Genomic DNA, 17311 nt, shown 5'->3' with positions numbered 1-17311 from the left:
AAGCGCTCTTTCGAACTACCTCTTTTGCTTCAGATATGCTGCCATTCTGAAGTCAATACTGGCACCAAATTTCTCTTACGGTATGTGGTCCATTGTTTACGACGAGTCTCTGCCAGCTGATGCATGTGAGTTTTTTTTTAAGTCTTCATTTCAAAATTTGTGTAATCGTTTTCAGAACGTAAATCTTAACGATTTAAATTAGTTATTCAAATTATTGGTGGTTTGCGAAATATTTTCTTCTGAACCAAAGGGATCAGTCTCCACCACGTGTGACCACAGCCCTTCATAGCTTTTTAAGCGCCACTTTTTCTGCGGCCGCGCCAATCCATGGACAACTTCCTGATCAGGGCAATCATTCCGCTCAGTGCGCTAAATGGAAGGACTGAATATTGCCGAGAGCTCAACTAATCAAGATTCGAAAATTCATGTACAGCGTTTGTTCACGTCGAATATCGTCAGTCGTGCTCACAGAGGTGTCGTCCCTTCCTTTTTTAAGTATTGATTTTAAACTCAGCAGTTTTCAGAACGGTATTTATGCGGAGCCTGCAAAATACCGCCCAAAGTGATTAGGACACATTGCTCGCGGCTGCGTGTGAGAGCTCTAAACCTGCCTAAAATTCACGAATTGTGAAAGTGCACGCTTAATGCAATTTATGTCATTTCTTTTATGATATTTATTTTGCCCGTTGGCAGACGCGTCATAAATCATGTATTCCTTGCTGGCATCGGTGTCTTCACAGGTAAAGAAACATCTGGAGCCCTCCACTACGGCGTCCTTCAAAGCCTATATGAGCGGTTCTGACTTTAAACCCCAAAATATTCAACTGACTTTTAAAACTCTCGATTTTATACCTATGTCTATGTGCGCCTAGGAAATATATACTCCTATGCGCGGCCAGGAAACAGTGACCTTTGTTTTCTCTTGTTAATAACGATGAACATTACGCAGAACATACAAGGAAGAAATTTAGTATCACGTTCTAAATCATTATGGAGCTAAAAGAAGCGACAGCCTCTCCAAGGGCATTTCAAGTTATACTACTGAAACTTTCAGAAACTTTATCTGAAAGATTCTCCTATTAAAAGTTATGAAAGAAATTTGTAGTTGCTGCATTGAAGTGGTGCTGCAAGAGCTGACAGTTACGAAGTAGCCCAAGCCGATTTTGCTTAGTCGTTAGCTAATATCTTCAGCGTAATATTAATTAGTGAGCACTTTTCACCGCGCATGAATGTAGCTGGAGAAACCATACTTCGGAAAGGGATGTGAATAGCGCAAGCAACGCAATGTTCACTTTCGCTCTTTCACTCAATGCGATGGTTCATGAAGTTGGCGTGAAAAAGCGGATATCATACCGTCGGTAGGCTGACTACGCATTGCACAGAACAGGAAAATTTCCTAGTGCCCTCTGAATAATACAGTGCCATGCCAGGTGAGCACACGTTATCCCCGGAAACTTCTTAATCTCATCCGCTAAGCAGACTGTCTGGCTTCCCCTGCTACACTTGTCCTCACACGCGTCTTGCACAGGACACGTCCGGTCGCCGCCTCTTGGACCGGCTACATATCAGACACGACTACCACATTGAGGAAAGGGGAAGAGTGCCATAAATCTGGACACGCGCTTTCCGGGTCCGAGCCCTTCCCCACAACATGTCCAGAGAAGACCATAGCGGTCATCGCCAGGCGCGCGCGGAAGTGTTGGCGCGATACTACGGTCGCCTCGCCTACAGTATGTGTATTACGTGGAAGTTGCCGGCCCACACCGCGGGGTGTGGTACACAGCCGCAGTCGTAGACAACTCATGCTTAATGGCCTCACTATAAAAGCCTAGAGCGCATCACACGAGGAGGAGATAGCCATTGCTCTGGCTCTCACTAATACTAAGTCAAAACACATCACAGACTCGCGAGAGGCCTGTCGGAGCTACAAGCTGGGATGGGCTCCCCCGCATACCCGGCGCATACTGCAGTCTAGCTGCCGATACGAAGCTCCAAATCCACGTAACCTGATTTGAGCCCCCGGTCACTAGAGACTCCAGGGAAACGAACAGGCCGATCAGGCCACCCGCGCACTCTCTCCCCGGCCTACCTGCCTGTTCTTAGAAGCCGACTCCAAATCAGACAATCTGGCCCTTACTTTCCAACACATCACTGATTACTACAAGAAGGACCACCCGTGCTACCTGGCCCTTGTAAGAGAATGGATCGCGCTGACAAAAACGACCTGATCAAAATTCTCCCGAATACTTTATTCTACTCGGTGGTGCTTAAGAGTTTCAACACATCCTTTGATGGCATGTGCCAGTTCTGTGGGGAGGTGGATGACACCTTCCACATTGATTGGGGATGCCAATCAATGGCATCTACCCCCCCCCCCTTCAAACCCCACCAGAGAGGACTGAGAGGCGGTTCTGCTCGGCTGTCAAGACCTCAAGGCCCAAAAGGCCTTGGTGCAAAGGACGCGGGCGGCCTTCCTTGCCAATGGTGCCCTGAAATAGGGGCTCAACCTAGTATCGTGAGGGGAAGGGGCCAATAGGGCCATACTCCAATCACCTCTCTGCAAATATTTAATGGATGATAAATGCTTTTCACCACCACCGCCCTCGCTGGAGTTTCCTATTTTATCCAAACGGATCATTCATCTAGCTTCGGCTTTATATACCCTACAATGTCTGTTTCATATCTTGGATTTAAGCTAGGAAATCTTTATTTCGCGGCTGCACCTGTAATTTTCCTCCTCCTCAATGTGACTTCAAGCCTTTTTGCTAGCCTATATATTTGCATAATTTGCAATAGCTTAGTACTTCTTTGTCCTTGGCCAGCATTTTTTTCGACCGTTAAATGCTTCTTGAAACAAAACTGCTCTTCAACGTTTTCTGTTTTTTACAGTGGCCCCACGGAGCGCAGGAGAAGCCGAGATTACAGACCACTTCGGTAACTGTCGTCCGCATCGCATGACTCAGAAGTGTTAGCATGAAGGTGTAAGGTTAAGAATTATCATATTTTAGATATTTAGCTACTCTGTTGCGGAGAACAAAAGCCAAGAATTTCCCCGAATGTATTTGTACTTCAAGAGCAATTCACTTTACAGTAAGCAGTTCCATGGGTATGTGCGCATAAAACTTAATGTAATGCCGAATTGGGAGGGGCCAATATTAGGTAAAAGAATAACTTTCTTTTATGAATACGAGTAGTAAGTGCGCCGAAAAGTCCTGAAAACAAGAGTACATGTATCACGTGCACGTTGGCTCCTGTACCTTGAAGCAAAGATTAAAAATAAAGAGACGCACCTGAGCTCGTGGAATGCAAGGATCTATTGTTTCCCTTCGTATGGTGCTTCTTAGAGTGTTTTAACAATTCTGGCTAATTAGTTAATAGTAAACGATTATTACTTGAACAGATCATTAAAGACCTTACAAGTTTTTGGGGCAAATTATCTTCTACGTTGTTTATTTTGTCCCCATTTCAAAATAATCTGTCGAAATACGGAAAAAAAATATCCTGGCTGCACTCATCTGCTCCCATATTCCAGCGATACCAACGATGTCTAGAATTAAACAACTGTGCGTGTTTACCGTGCCCAATTGAGCGGCCGCCGCTCTGTTAGACGGGCTGCACAGTGATACATATAAAGAAAACAGAGGCTACCTTGAAATAAGCCTCTTCGCTGCCTTAAATTCCTATTTTGTTTTTTTTTTTTTGTGGGTGACAGCTCAACTGGCTGACGGCGCCCTGACTACCACTTATCGCAGATCACGGCGCTCGCTTTCCGCGTTCTAGAAGAGGGTGCTGAGGCACTATCTAAGCCATGCTGAGAGCGGCGATGGCCGCTTACTTTGAGACTTGGAGCACACACGCTTTGTTCGTTCAGAACCCTTTTAGGCAACGCTATCACGATTTTGTTTAGTCTGTTTCTTTTTTTTCGCGGGCCTTCTTTATATGCTGGATAAAAGAACCACGTGGCAAATGCGTTGGTATAAAAAATAGGTGGGCTGTTTCATAACCTTTGCAAGAACTCAACGAAACGAAAGTGAATCTAATATGCATGTAAATGTTTTTAGATTGCCACAGCTGGTTAATTATTTATGTTGAAGCTAAAACATGATCTCAGGAACGCCACACGAGGAGAAACGAAGTGTCTGCTTTACCCACCTCTGGTGCGCCGCTTTTTTTTAAACCTTGGTTCAAGTTAGGTGAAACAGACTTTATAACCCCCGTTAATATAAATCTTGAAACTTGGAAAAAACCACCTAGGCGCAAATAATTTCACATAGACAAAAGAGCCGAGGAGAGAACGGACAGGCGCAAACCACATGCGTCTCTTTTATCTATGTGAATATATTTGCGCCTAGGTGGTTTTTTCCAAGTTTCAAGGTGCAAAACCAAGTAGCCCGTAAACATGCCTTACTGAGTTAATAGCAATGTTAAGCGCAAGTCATTACGGGGGTGGAGATGAACGCCTTCACGAGGAGCAGTTGATATAAAAAAAGAAGGAGAACGAGAGCACACAAAATATAAATATCAGCGATGCTTCGTAATATCAGTACGTACTCTGGCAATATAGTGTCTTGCGTTTTGAAAAATCTCCACTCTACACGAAACTAAGCAACCCAGGTATTAATGTAATAAGCAACCAGTATATTAGGCAAAATACGTTACGTTTTAAAAACACTAGTGCAAAACGTAAACTTGTTCTCTAAAAGCGATTCTATGGGTCTGCTTCTCTGATAAACGCTGGACTGTTTTTATCATAAGGGCGCTGATTTTTTTTTAAATCATAAGCGCGTATTTCGCGCAATTTCCTGCAGCGACAATAGTTTTCACACGAATAGGCATTTTCATATGATCAGAATACTTCCTTATTCTTCCAGAAATTTTCACAAGATCAAGAACGACAAGTGGTCGAGCACTGGCTGTTCAAAATCTGCTCCCCACATACCTTCTCCAGAATGTAGCTAGGAATTTTTTTCCAATAAGGCGCAATCTGCCCGAAACATATCTTCACATGTTTTCGGGACCAGTTTCAAGAGTAAATACGTACTCGAAGCACATCTAAAACTGTGTTGTTTGAGGACAGGAGATTTCCAAGAGAAACCAAAAAAACTCATCAGTGTCTCCTCGTGGCAACACTGAGAAATATAATTTTGTGGTTACACTTTTTCAACGGGCACAAGTTTTCTCGAGGAACTCAGATACTACAGGAGTGACATTTCTTCGCGCGCTACAATGACATAAGAATGAAAGGCAGATTCCGTCTGTCACTTTTAATCTTTTTTACCGTTCCCAGCGCTTCTTCATTTCCTCATGAAGCATTAAGTTGGCCTTTATGGAGCTCTGTTATCATAACAGCCGCCACGTTACTCTGCAGCTGGTCGCCGTGAGAGCCACGAGCTTACAATGGTCTGACTTGGTCGACGCTGACAGCGACCGAACTCACTTCACTATTTGCGCAACACACGAAAACGGTGCACATTTTTCGCCACAATCAGTTTCTTCCTGCATCTTCTTTACAGACGCAGTCACCTAACGAACCCCCTTGTACGAAGACAGACTCTTGGAAACTGCCTACTCTATAGGGCTTCCAGGCTAAGTTTAGCCAAGGGTTAAAAAAATCAGATATTCGAGGTAGCCCAGGGAAACCACTTACATACACCTAGTAGCCGGCTTGCGCAACTAGGCAATTTTTTGTATTGCTATTAATTAAGGAGTAATTAAAATAATTTTTCTAAATGTGTAAATATTCGCTTTTGACAGCAAATGTGAATAGGAAAGTTGGAGAGCACCTTCAGAAATCCCCATTCTATTTATTTGCGGTAAAGAAACCCTCACGTGTATCTTTTTTTCCGAGCTCCAAGGAAAGTCCGCGAAATACAAAAAACATCACGTGACTAGCGCATTCGCGCGCCACGATTGTGCTGCTCTCAATCCTGGCTTGATGAACGAAATCGCGCTGCTGGTATGGCGCGACGACCCCATTGCTCCGGCAGGCCGATATGTCGGTGATGGTTGCGGCGCACAGCGCAAGCCAGTCTGCAAGCGTGACGGCACAAAGCTTTCTTTATCGCAAATAAATAGAATGGGGATTTCTGAAGGTGCTCTCCAACTTTGCTCTCACGTTTGCTGTCTAAAGTCAATATTTGCGCGTTGAGAAAAGTTATCTTTATTGCTAGTTATTTCATTGGAAAACAAAAAAAAATGCCTATGATGCGCCAGCCTGTTGGCAGGTGTATGTAAGTGGTTTCCCTGGCCTGCCTCAAATATTTTACCTTTTAGCCCTTGGCTAAAGTTAGCCTGGACACCCTGTATATCCGAATCTGCTCCTGGCGCAGATATCCATTTGCGAGCCATTCAATCCTACAACAACCTGACTAGGCAAAGAAATACGTGTGATTAACTGTGATGCCCAGACGTGCAATAAAGATCCCGCATAACCAGTCTCGCTGCTACCTGATAATTTCAGTGTAGTTTGATATCTGTGCATGGGCTTGAGGGCAGTTTCTGTTATCGAAGTAGTACCCTTTTGTACGCCCCGCCTCACTGCTGCTACTCTCTGGGCCACTTAGTTCGAAGCATGAACAGTCTTGTTCATCCTTTCTTAATATAGCCAGGAATCATCCTGCAAGCACGAGAAAACGCAGGTTACGCAGCGCTGCTAGTCGTCTTTATTACTGTCGCTCTTTTCCTGGTGTTCTGAGAGGCAATGACGTAATGCCGATACAATAACATTCGACAGAAAACACTGCGGCTTTAATAATATTATTTATTTATTTATTCGATACTGTCAATCCCATCAGGGATCGTAACAGGGAGGGCATTCAAAGTACAGAGGCACACAAAAAAATAGCAATGGTAATTAATCAAAGTACATGAAAAATATGACACGAGATTATACATTAGAAGATACGAATAACAAATAAACCAGAATGAGGAGCATGTGACATGATTTTGGCGGACAATAATACCACAAGCGAAAACACAAACGGAAGGAATAACTTGGTAATGACATATATGAACTCAATAAATACTAAGATATAAATAGTTGATTTTCCACACGTGTGCTAAAGGAATTCAATGAGGGACTACTAACAATGGATGTGTTCAAGGTGTTCCATTCGCGTATAGCACGAGGGAAGTATGAATATTTGAAAGTGTCAGTACGGAATGAAAACTCGTTTAGAGTGTGTATGTGTTTATTACGTGTTTGTCGCCTTTGTGATTGTGATATGTATCTTGAAGTGGCGACTTTTAATTGATTGTGTACGAGTTGGTACATGGTTTTAAGGCGCGCTAGTTTTGCTCTGTTTTGAAGGGTTAGTAGTCCTGCGTGTTTAATTAGTTCTGTTGGTGAGTCTGTCAACCTGTGTCTATTAAATATACATCTGACCGCCTTCCTCTGCACTGCTTCTATTTGTTTAGGGAGCTTGTTAGTGAAAGGAAACCAAACAACATTAGCATACTCTAGAATTGGTCTGACATATGTGTTATACGCAAGAAGCTTTGTTTCTGAAGGTGCTAGTTTGAGGCGTCTGTTAATGAAAAATAACTGTTTTAAGGCGGTTGATGTGACATTGTTAACATGAGAATCCCATCTGAGGTCAGAGGTTAGTGTTATGCCCAAATATTTATATTCGGACACCGAATCAAGAGGAATATTGTTTAATGTGTACTGAAAATTTGATTGGTGTATCTTTCTGGTTACGGATAAAGCAACTGATTTTTTAACATTAATAGTCATCTGCCATTCTTCACACCACTTGGTCACTGCTGTTAAAGCGTTATTTAAAGCTATATGGTCATTGACGCAGTTAATTTCCTGGTAAAGTACACAGTCATCGGCAAAAAGTTTAATATTGTGAGAAATACTAGTAGGTAAGTCGTTTATAAAAATTAAAAATAATACTGGGCCATGCTTTTGCTTTTTACTCTCCAGGAGACATCGCATCGAAGATTCTTTGCGTGGACAGTATCGTCGTGCAAAGTGTGCCGTTTCTGTACGGAGCCGGCCCTGTCTCCTCAAGCCTCTGGTGCTTAAGCGCCTGAATGGCACGCAGTCATCGTATTTATAGCGAATCCTCAGAAATAGTGGTCCTGACAGGATAATACTTACTACGCTAAACTCGTCAACCTACACTTCAGCCTGAAACTCGTATCTGCTTTGAACTAACAAGGCATGACAAGTGCTGGCTATAGAAAACCGACTGGACGGATTGCTGTCCACTGGAAGAAACAGTTTGTCTTACCACGCTCTTTTTGCTTCACTGCGTTTTTCTCAATTAAGCTTTCTTAGTCGCTAGCAAAAGTTTCTTGTTAGCAGAGAAGATGGAATTAAAGATATAATTTGGAAGTTGTCGAATTCTCATCTTTTTTTTACTCTCAACAGCTCACTTCCATCTCATATATGTAAAATGCCTAAAATGGGACCAAATTAGTTATATATTTGCATAAAAAATTGCGTGAAAAGTGCAAAAGGGTTGTCGTAATGGATAATCGGTACTAGATTTTTGGCGCATGTCGCAAATTGCTTCACATTTTAGAGCTTGCAATGCCACAGAAAGTCAGCTGTGAGCTTTAAAAGTCGCTTTTTGCTTGCACAATTCTTGATAAGGATGATGTAATTAAAACTGCTACCCTTGCTTATCACAAGGCGAAAAAATACCACAGAGCGAAGGGGCAGGTAACCCACTCTTTGAAATAGCGTCGTTGCCTAGCAAAAAGGCAGTGCGTGCCACATACCTGTCAGTGATAATCCTAATTCACGTATTTCTCATGCCAACAGCGTCTTTAGAAATTGAAGCTTAGATCTGGCAGACATCTACGATATTCGTCTTCAAAAGAGGAGAGAAGAGTGCTTCGAGCGATTAAAACACCACTCGAAACGTTATTTTCGGTACTCAATCTCATTTTGATCGTCTACAAATGCTCCTAAGTGGGGTTTAGGAGCAGTAAATATTCACAGCCTTCTTATTATTGTACTCGCGCCGGCAGCTGTCCCCCAAAATATCGCAAAAGAAGCGCCTCCGATTCTTTTATCAGCAGCTTAGTTTAGAGCAAGACCGTCTGTGGTGCGAGCACCGTGCCGCTTCTTGTAGTACGCTCCTTTCCGCTTCTTGCAGCGCAATAAACGTATCATTAGCAATTAATCACTACAGGTTTCTTATGCAATGCCCTTCTAGCTCGTGTCTTCAAGGGTCTCGCTTTATCTTTCACCGCAGTCGACTGATCAAAACTGGTTATTGAACGCTACTACATGACCGGTTAAGATAATTCTTTTTTTTTGACAATATGCATGAAGGCACATGATTAGAGCTAGTAGAAAATAACCCCACAGCCGCTGTTTCTCATTTTGAAAATTTTCTCAGGCCAGAAGCTAAATCTCATTTCACCAAAATAGTCATTAATATTTAGAACTGGATCCTTCTACGAGTAATATCAGGTATTTTTCTCCACTAATGCAGCCCGCCGAGATATTTGTAATTCATGAATAATTCTATTTTTGCTGCAGTAGAAGTTGATCTATCGGGTTATGTTTTCCCGCTTTTTTTCCACCTAAAATGAAGGTGTCGCATGTACCTTAACCGCTTTACAGAGGAGCCTTCGTAGTTATTATATTGCAAACCCTGGATATATGTCGTAAATCTTATGTATAATATAGCATTCAAAGCAAAGCTGAATATCCGATAGAGTTCGACAGCAGTGGTTATGATCTAGGTATAGGACAGGCAGGCAGGAGTTGCATAATCGCAACTCCTAGTAGTCTAGCATGCAATAAAGCTGTTTTTCATCGGAAATGGCGAGTACAGTATGCCATCCTGAAGCTGTTAAATCCCATTAAAATTTGCAGCAGCGTTGCGGTTTTCAGTCAATCCTGTCATTTCAATGCACGAGAGTTCAAAGCACCTTAGGCAATTATCCTCAAATTGAACACATTCAAATTTCGAGACGTTTGTTAGTTGCCTGTACCACAAGGTCTAGTCCAATTCCTTTTTATTTACTTTGGTAGAGCGACTGCCCCGGAAAGTCAGGTGGTGTTCGGTTCGAAGGCCGGAACTGTACAGTATTGCCTTCCTCTGTAGTCGTTTAGCGGCGCTTGAGTGGGTGCTGAGGAGTTCTATGGCGGTGCAATCGCATTGAACTCTCCAAACTGACTGGCTGCAAGGGCGCTGTAGTGGAGGGCTCCGGAATTGTATACTACCTGGGTCTCTTTAACTTGCGCTAACATCACACAGCACATGGGAATCTAGTATTTCGTCGCCATCCAAATGCTACCGCTGCTGCCAAAATGAATCCGCGTCTTTATGGTAAACAGCCGCCACCATAACCAATGAGTAAGTACTCCCTTATTTTGATTGTTGCATATAGCACTAACTTTTAAAAGGCTTTCAAATATAGGAGAGGCCCTTTTATGAACTATAACTGCACGCAACAGAGAGGCGTTCTACCGTGTCATCTGGAAGATTGATATCACGTCTTGGAAAGACACAGCGTCATTTAAAGACACTTCGGATATTGCAGTTATGCATCAGGAGAAAACGTCAACATGTTTCGGTGTGCGCCGTGAAGAAGTCTGCTAAGCGGCAAGACAAAACATACATACGTCGCAAGACAGAGACCACTTGGTGCGTCGCCTTCTTCATTCGCCTCGAACATTGGGGGCATAGACAGGACCGGCGGGACGTCCATCGGTAACGTCACATTTGGCCGCCGCGGTGGCTGGTGGTGGTGGTGGTGAAAACATTTATTCAGAAGGGACAGGAGGTGTTTGGATCAGTCCGTAACAGTCCGATCCTTACAAACACTCGGTGGAGGTTCCTAGTTTGGGACCCCAGTGGCGGTAGCCGCCGCCAATGGCTACGGTCCTCGGCTGTTGACCCGGAAAAGAGGGGTTCCAACCCGGCCGCGGCGGTCTAACTTCGATGCAGGCGAAATAGGCCCGTCTACTGTGCGATCTCCTTAGAGGTTAAAGAACGCCAGATGGTCAAAATTTCCGGAGCCCTTCACTACGGCCTCCCCCATAGCCTGACTCTGTTTGGAACGTTAGACTCCACAAACTACGTCACATTCCCTGGAGCGTCGTCTTCTCGCAGTAAAACTAGGGCTCTAGACTAGGTCCAGACCGAAGTTATTTCATCGGAAGTTTCTTTAGGACGTTAGTGGTTCTTTCAGTCACTAGAAGATACTGCCGAAGTTTGCACTGGCTGGTGCCGGACCTCAAGTGCGCGCTGGAGTTGCACGTGTAGGTGCTCCCTCAGTAGGCCATCCTGAATACAAAATTCAGATTTCAAAATTTTACATGGCCTTGAGCTGTACACTATGGAAGTGTTGGAAGCTCAACTAATGCCTCAAAGGGCAACGGACTACCCTTTGTTCGAAAATATTTCTTTCCTCTCTGGTAGCGAAGCATCATCCCCGGAAGGCGAGGAAGCTCCTGTCATTCAACGGATCCAAGGTGTAGACAAGATGGAAGAACGATAAGCAGTGTGTGTGCGGAGCGGTCGAGTGGGCGAGCGAGGGAAAGGCTCTACCACGCACGACACGGCATACGCACAGAACACGCTGAAGCAAAGATGAACTGGCACGAGTAATTAAAACCTTGTTTGAGGGGGCTTGCATGGAGGAAAAAAAACTGAGGAGGGAGCGCCTTCGCAGAGGCCTAGATATCACCTCACGCTATCGCGTGGCGTGCTCACGGCGGGGGGGGGACCGATTCTCTGTTTCACTATATTTTTACTTTTTATGACTAGGCTTGAAGGCTGCAGTCAGACGCTCCGTCCTCAGTTTTTTTTTCCTCTATGCGGGCCTGTATGCGTGTGCGAAAACGGAAGCTGCTGCGGAAAGCGTGCGCGCGACGACGCGACGAACCCGCTAGGCACACCTTCCGCCCGTCAGTCAGACTGGCCACCACCATTGGAGACGCACCAATGGAGAGATTTTAGCGAAAGTTTGCCGAATGAGTCAACCCGAAGGCTCGGAAGCCACATTAGAGGACGAGGACGCATATTTCGGGAAGGAAAGAACGAACGGGCTCTGATGTGAATTTTGCAGCTTTTAGGGGCAGACATAGCTCTAGTAGTTTGCAGAAGTTATCTTCGATGCCTCATTTATGCAGTGGGCTTGATTTCCTAAAATATCCAGACCCCTGGTCAGTTGCCCTTTAAGGAAGCATTTGGAGCACATGTAAAACGGAAACCAACATGCCAGCAAAGAGGGGGCGCGTTGACATAGAATGCCATGTTAGATATTTCTGGTGAGGTAAATTGCAACAAAACTCTAGGTAAGGAGGGTGAATGTTTGGACGTTTTAGTATCAATAACATATGCAACAGAGAGCAAAAACTCAGAGGAGGAACAAAGAAGATACTCTCATCACTACCGCTACCGTAAGATTGATATATTTCAGAACAACCCGTGGGTCTCATGAATCGCGTGTTGGGGGTAAAAGATGCGCAGATAAACTAAAGGGCAAGCAAGACTGAGTAGTAGGGTTCAACACTTTTTAACTGCTAAGATTTCAGGATGTTTCTTTGGCGGCTAAGCCGAGCAAAGCTAAAGCAGCAATTTGGTTCTTGACAAAAGGAAATGACACAGTAATGGCCTAACATCTTGGCGAACACCCGAACTGCGCCGTAAAGGAAGAGAGAAAGGTAGGAGTGAAAGAATAGAGAAAGAGGTGCCGTAGTGGAGTGGTGGCGGCGGCGAAAAACATTTTTAAGACTGAGAGAGAGTTTGGCGATCCCGCTAAATGGTCAGAATCCTTAATCAGAGACACTGCACGACGAGGCCCCTTCTCGCGCCCGCCTTACTAGAGCCATTGGGACTCCAGTGTGGAGCAGTTGAGGAGGGCCGTCTCCCATGCCTCTCGGGTGGGGGAAGGTGAGGATTCTCAGCACATGCCCACCATGTGAAAGATAGCGCAGATCTCTCCACAGTGCAGGCAGCGCCCATCTAGGTTCGGATAAAAGCGGTTGGCGATGGCATGACAGAGAAAAGTTCCTGTCTGCAGGCGGCGCCAATTTCGCTCCTTCCTCCGCCTTACGAAGCCCCTTAGCAGGTACTAAGCCCCTTGCCGGGTAGAGGCGGTGGCTGCCGCAGTAATAAATTCAGATTTCGCGGAACCGCAGAAGCACTTTATGAGCTTCTGAGCCAGGAGAGCTAGGATGAGGAGGCCGGTATATCAGCGCTCGGGTGGCCGCGGCCGCATCGGCGGCTTCATTACCTCGTAGACACTGGTGGCTAGAAGCCCGCATAACCTTTGTGCGAGTTGGATCGGCGGGACCCCGTCTTAGAATTTAGGAGGCAAAAGATGATACTTCCCCTAGAAGATAATGTTCACAGGCCCGGCGGGAATCTGTGATAACCGTTCTCAATTTTGGATCGGCGGCAGCCAGAGCTATTGTAACTTCCTCCGCTCGCGTTGAATTTGGGGCCCGAAAAGATAGCCCATCGGAATTCATTTCCGGGTGGACAACGACAGCCGTGTAGAATCCCGCGGGCGACGGCCCTGTAATGTACACGTAGTAGACGCCCTCTTTAGATGCATATTTCCTCTCAAGCACGCGAACACGCGCTTGTCGCCTGCCGTCATGGGAACTCATGTCCATGTTACGTGGGAGTGGAGCGACCCAGAGCATATGCCGCCACAGCACCAAAATGTTCTCCGTCCCCTCTGGTATGCATGTGTGTTGGATGCGTAAACGGTTTAGCAGGCGGCGCCTAGCAGCCGTCTGCGAGTGCCGCCTGTATTGGTTCACGACGGGAACACCCCGCAACTCTTGCTAGGAGTTTACCACTCCCAACGCCTTGAGTTTGGCATTGGAGGTCGCCACTGCGAGGTCCAGTGCTCGCTTTGTTGCCTTCCTGATGATGGCGTCGATGCACTCGTGTTCTTGTTTGGTGGTGCTTAGGTAGGGCACGGCGTAGAGGATCCAGCTGGTCACGATGACATGCACGAGCCGTAGCGCGTCCCTGCCCCGCAGACCACCCCGCTTATTGGAAACGCGGTCAATCATGCGCCCTGCCTGTTCGCCGATGCACTTGAGTTTAGTTACAGTAGAGTCCGGCCTAAGCCTGTTATTGATAAACAGACCCAGGATACGGAGCTCAGCCATTTCTTTGATGGGACCGCCCGACAGAGATGTGTGTAAACACGAGTTCTCGTTGTGTATTGCACTAACATGTAGAAGCTCTGATTTGACCGGAGCACACCGGAGACCAGAGTCGGCAGCTTATGCATCGACTATGGAGGCCGCATGCTCAAGGCGGTCCTCCATCTCCCCAAGGCTCCCTTGGTGGTCTTAATTGTAATATCGTCTGCGTAGAGCCCTCCGCCTGAGCCGGGTGGCCCGGTCGGTGCTTCATGGTGATGTTGAAAATGAGGGTACACCGCCCCCTGCGGTGTACCCCGTCTTCCCTAGCGTCGGGCCGTATCCCACAGCAGACGGGCGCCATTGCGCTTCGCCTTCATCGAAGCAAGGGCGCCGCGGCCGGATTCTAACACGGGAGCTCCGTTACGGTTATTCACCTGCTAGGGAATAATAACCATGACCTTAACGACACACGCATACACAAAACAAATTGACAGGCACTTCCTATAACCTAATGCGTTAACAATGCATTACCCGCATTAGCTCTTGATGTATTATAGGAAATTACGTGAATGGTAGGCGATATTAACGAAAAAAATTAATCATTGCCCCCTAATTCATGCATCCATGGATAAATATGGTGTTGTGCAAATTGCACAGTGCACCAACAAACATGCACTTTTATGTTTTGAATTTCAAGAAATTTAATTTTTTTGACAAAGCCGCCTTCCATTTACTTTGGCAGCGAGTGTACATTCATTGTTCCCTGGGAGTCCACAGACTACTCCTGGCACAGTGGGGCAGCAGTTAAGCGATGTGTCACTGCCCTGCGTAATGCCACCGATGGGGCTTGTGCGACCCACGTTGCTCTCGTGATCAGTCATTATTTAACTGCCAACTGCCACGGTGGTCAGATTGCTCACAATCCGGTGCATAGCTAATGATGAGGCCGCAAGGTCGCGTGACCTACGTAGCTGCCCTAGGTGGTTTTTCCGGAGATTTTTTTGCTCTCAGCATTGTCTTTTATACAATTATTGCTGCCTATTGCTAGATACCTGTTTCCTGAAACATTGTTCTTCATAAGCGTTCTTGGCCAACGCCTGACTTGTAAGGATGGTGAGGCACGTCAAGCGGTGTATCATGTACTGCTTTTTTCTCATCATCCCTAGTTTGCATGTACAAACTGAAATAAAGATTGATTGATTGATTGCATATTCCGCAGAACGGGGGCCGTAAAGCTGTGGCATTAAATGTTTTTTTTTCTTTTCACAGGACAGCGGACAATGTGTATTCTTGGACAGTGGAACTGATTACCTTCCAGGTGTTTCGCCTAAGATGCTCTGCAATTTTAAAAACAGGCTTTTTGAGCTACAAGAGTGCTTTTTTCTGCACAGCACTGTCAGCCATGCAGAACATGAGAATACAGCTAATGCATGCGAATTAGTGGGCTGGTTAGCTAATATTGAATAGTTTGACTATTAACGTTCAACTCCTTAGTTACTGGAGGCTTGCAGCCCAGTTCAAGTAATATCCTTATCAGGTAGTACAATTTCGAGAATGCAGCTGCGCTCGTCTCAGTGGCTTAACCAATGTTTGCTATTTCGACGGGGTGCGTGCGTTGGAGGCGCTGCTTTGCATGCAGGCTTCTCGAAAGCGCACGTAATTTGCCGTGATGCGGCAAAAATTTGGCCACAGCACCAACGGCTACCGTGTTCTGAAAATTCGAAAAACTGCTCAGTATTACTTACGGTCGCCGATGTAATTAAGGAGACTAACACTATTATTTGAAAATTACCTACTGAATATTTGTTAACCATTCTTCCCACTAGGACATTTCAGCAGTATTCAAATGAGCTAAACCACTGACAATGTTTGCCGAAAAAAACTCTCTTCTACCTCAAAAAGCCTATTTTTTTTAATTTTATAATATCCTAAACGGAACAACCAGCATGCTAGTACCATATGTGTGAGACAGGATAATATTGTCCTATTCAGCAGAACAGCCTTGTCTGCTGCACAGGAGGGGATTTTAAATTTGTGTTTCAGTAGCTGCGCATCAGTAATATATGAACGCGTTCGCTCATTGGTTCCTGCTTCACTAAACTACAAATGTATCTGCCACTGGTCTAGATGAATGGCTGTTTGCAAGGAAAAAGCACGTAAATAGTATTTCCTGCAAACTTAACGCTCTCTGTAGTATAGCACTTGGCCCACCGTTCTGCTTCCATGTAACACCAATTGGGCATACTGCTGAGTATTAAATACACAGATTTTCCACTGTGGCGTCAAATTGTTCTTTAAAACGACGTTGTTGACAAAGTTGGCCTTTATTGATGCATTACTCGGGTCTCATTGCAGAGAGATTGAAATGGTGGTTTTATAATGTTATAAATAAAAAAGGAACAAAATACACGCCATCAGTGGCTCATTTAGAGGCAGACTACACTGCATTGACATGCATTAACATGCTACAATCCATTGACATCAGTGTGGATCATAGAGGCCTTATGCTACCCAGGAAGTAACTTCAACATGTTGCTCATTGAGTCCTTTTCGGGGCCCACATCACAAAATCGATTTGAGCTACAAGCAAATTTTTAAATTCAAATTTCTCAGCAATGAGTGCATGTTTTGGTACCAAATGAACATAAAAAAATGGGAAAGTACCGGAAAATAGATTTTTACACAGAACAACAATTCCATGCAGTTGTTTTCCGTATACCTTTAAAACCCAGCGATCGTGCTCAGTGAGCAGTTTTATTGCGCGCAACAAAACAGTAGGTATGTTACAACCCTATGAAAAGGATCAATTAGGAAAGCTTCATTTTGGCTTGAAGTCTGATTTAGCACTGAACTCTAAAGATTACAGAATATATTCATAGCTTTACATAATGAAAGTGAAATGGTGGTTGCGAAGGTACCTTTTTTATAAGACAGAGCTACTGACTATATTCATCGCTTTACATAATGCAAAGAATATTTCGCTGTCATTTATTTATTTAAAAGAGCGCAATCTTTTTGCTGTATTTTATTGTTTTTGAAGGCAATCAATATGCACTTTTTCCCTCTACCAAGTACAAGGGTGTTCTACCCTTCCTTTAAGTCCATTGCAAGTATGAATCCTGGCAGGGGAACAGTCAGGGCGCTCGAAGAAAAGGCAGCGCAACCCCTCTCCAAAGGTTGCTTCCATCATCACATCTTGCAAGACCAACTTTTAACCTTTGTGAAATT

At 44.9% G+C, this 17311-nt stretch overlaps 1 protein-coding gene across 1 annotated transcript in view; it reads left to right on the top strand.

Annotated features, from left to right (window-relative positions):
• LOC149325559 (thiopurine S-methyltransferase-like) overlaps window positions 1-8040 on the top strand; it is a 28343-nt gene extending 20303 nt beyond the window's left edge. The window contains exons 6-8 of the mRNA XM_089562645.1: window positions 34-125; window positions 2890-2934; window positions 7931-8040. Coding sequence (XP_089418771.1) covers window positions 34-125; window positions 2890-2934; window positions 7931-8040 — 247 coding nt within the window. The remainder of the gene's footprint in view (window positions 1-33; window positions 126-2889; window positions 2935-7930) is intronic.
• Window positions 8041-17311: the final 9271 nt, after the last annotated feature.

The sequence above is a fragment of the Amblyomma mixtum genome, chromosome 10 (assembly GCF_055824585.1).
Source record: "Amblyomma mixtum isolate Tamu chromosome 10, ASM5582458v1, whole genome shotgun sequence".
Lineage (NCBI taxonomy): Eukaryota > Metazoa > Arthropoda > Arachnida > Ixodida > Ixodidae > Amblyomma > Amblyomma mixtum.
Note: the sequence above shows the minus strand (reverse complement) of the source record. Positions and strands in the feature narration are given on the sequence as shown.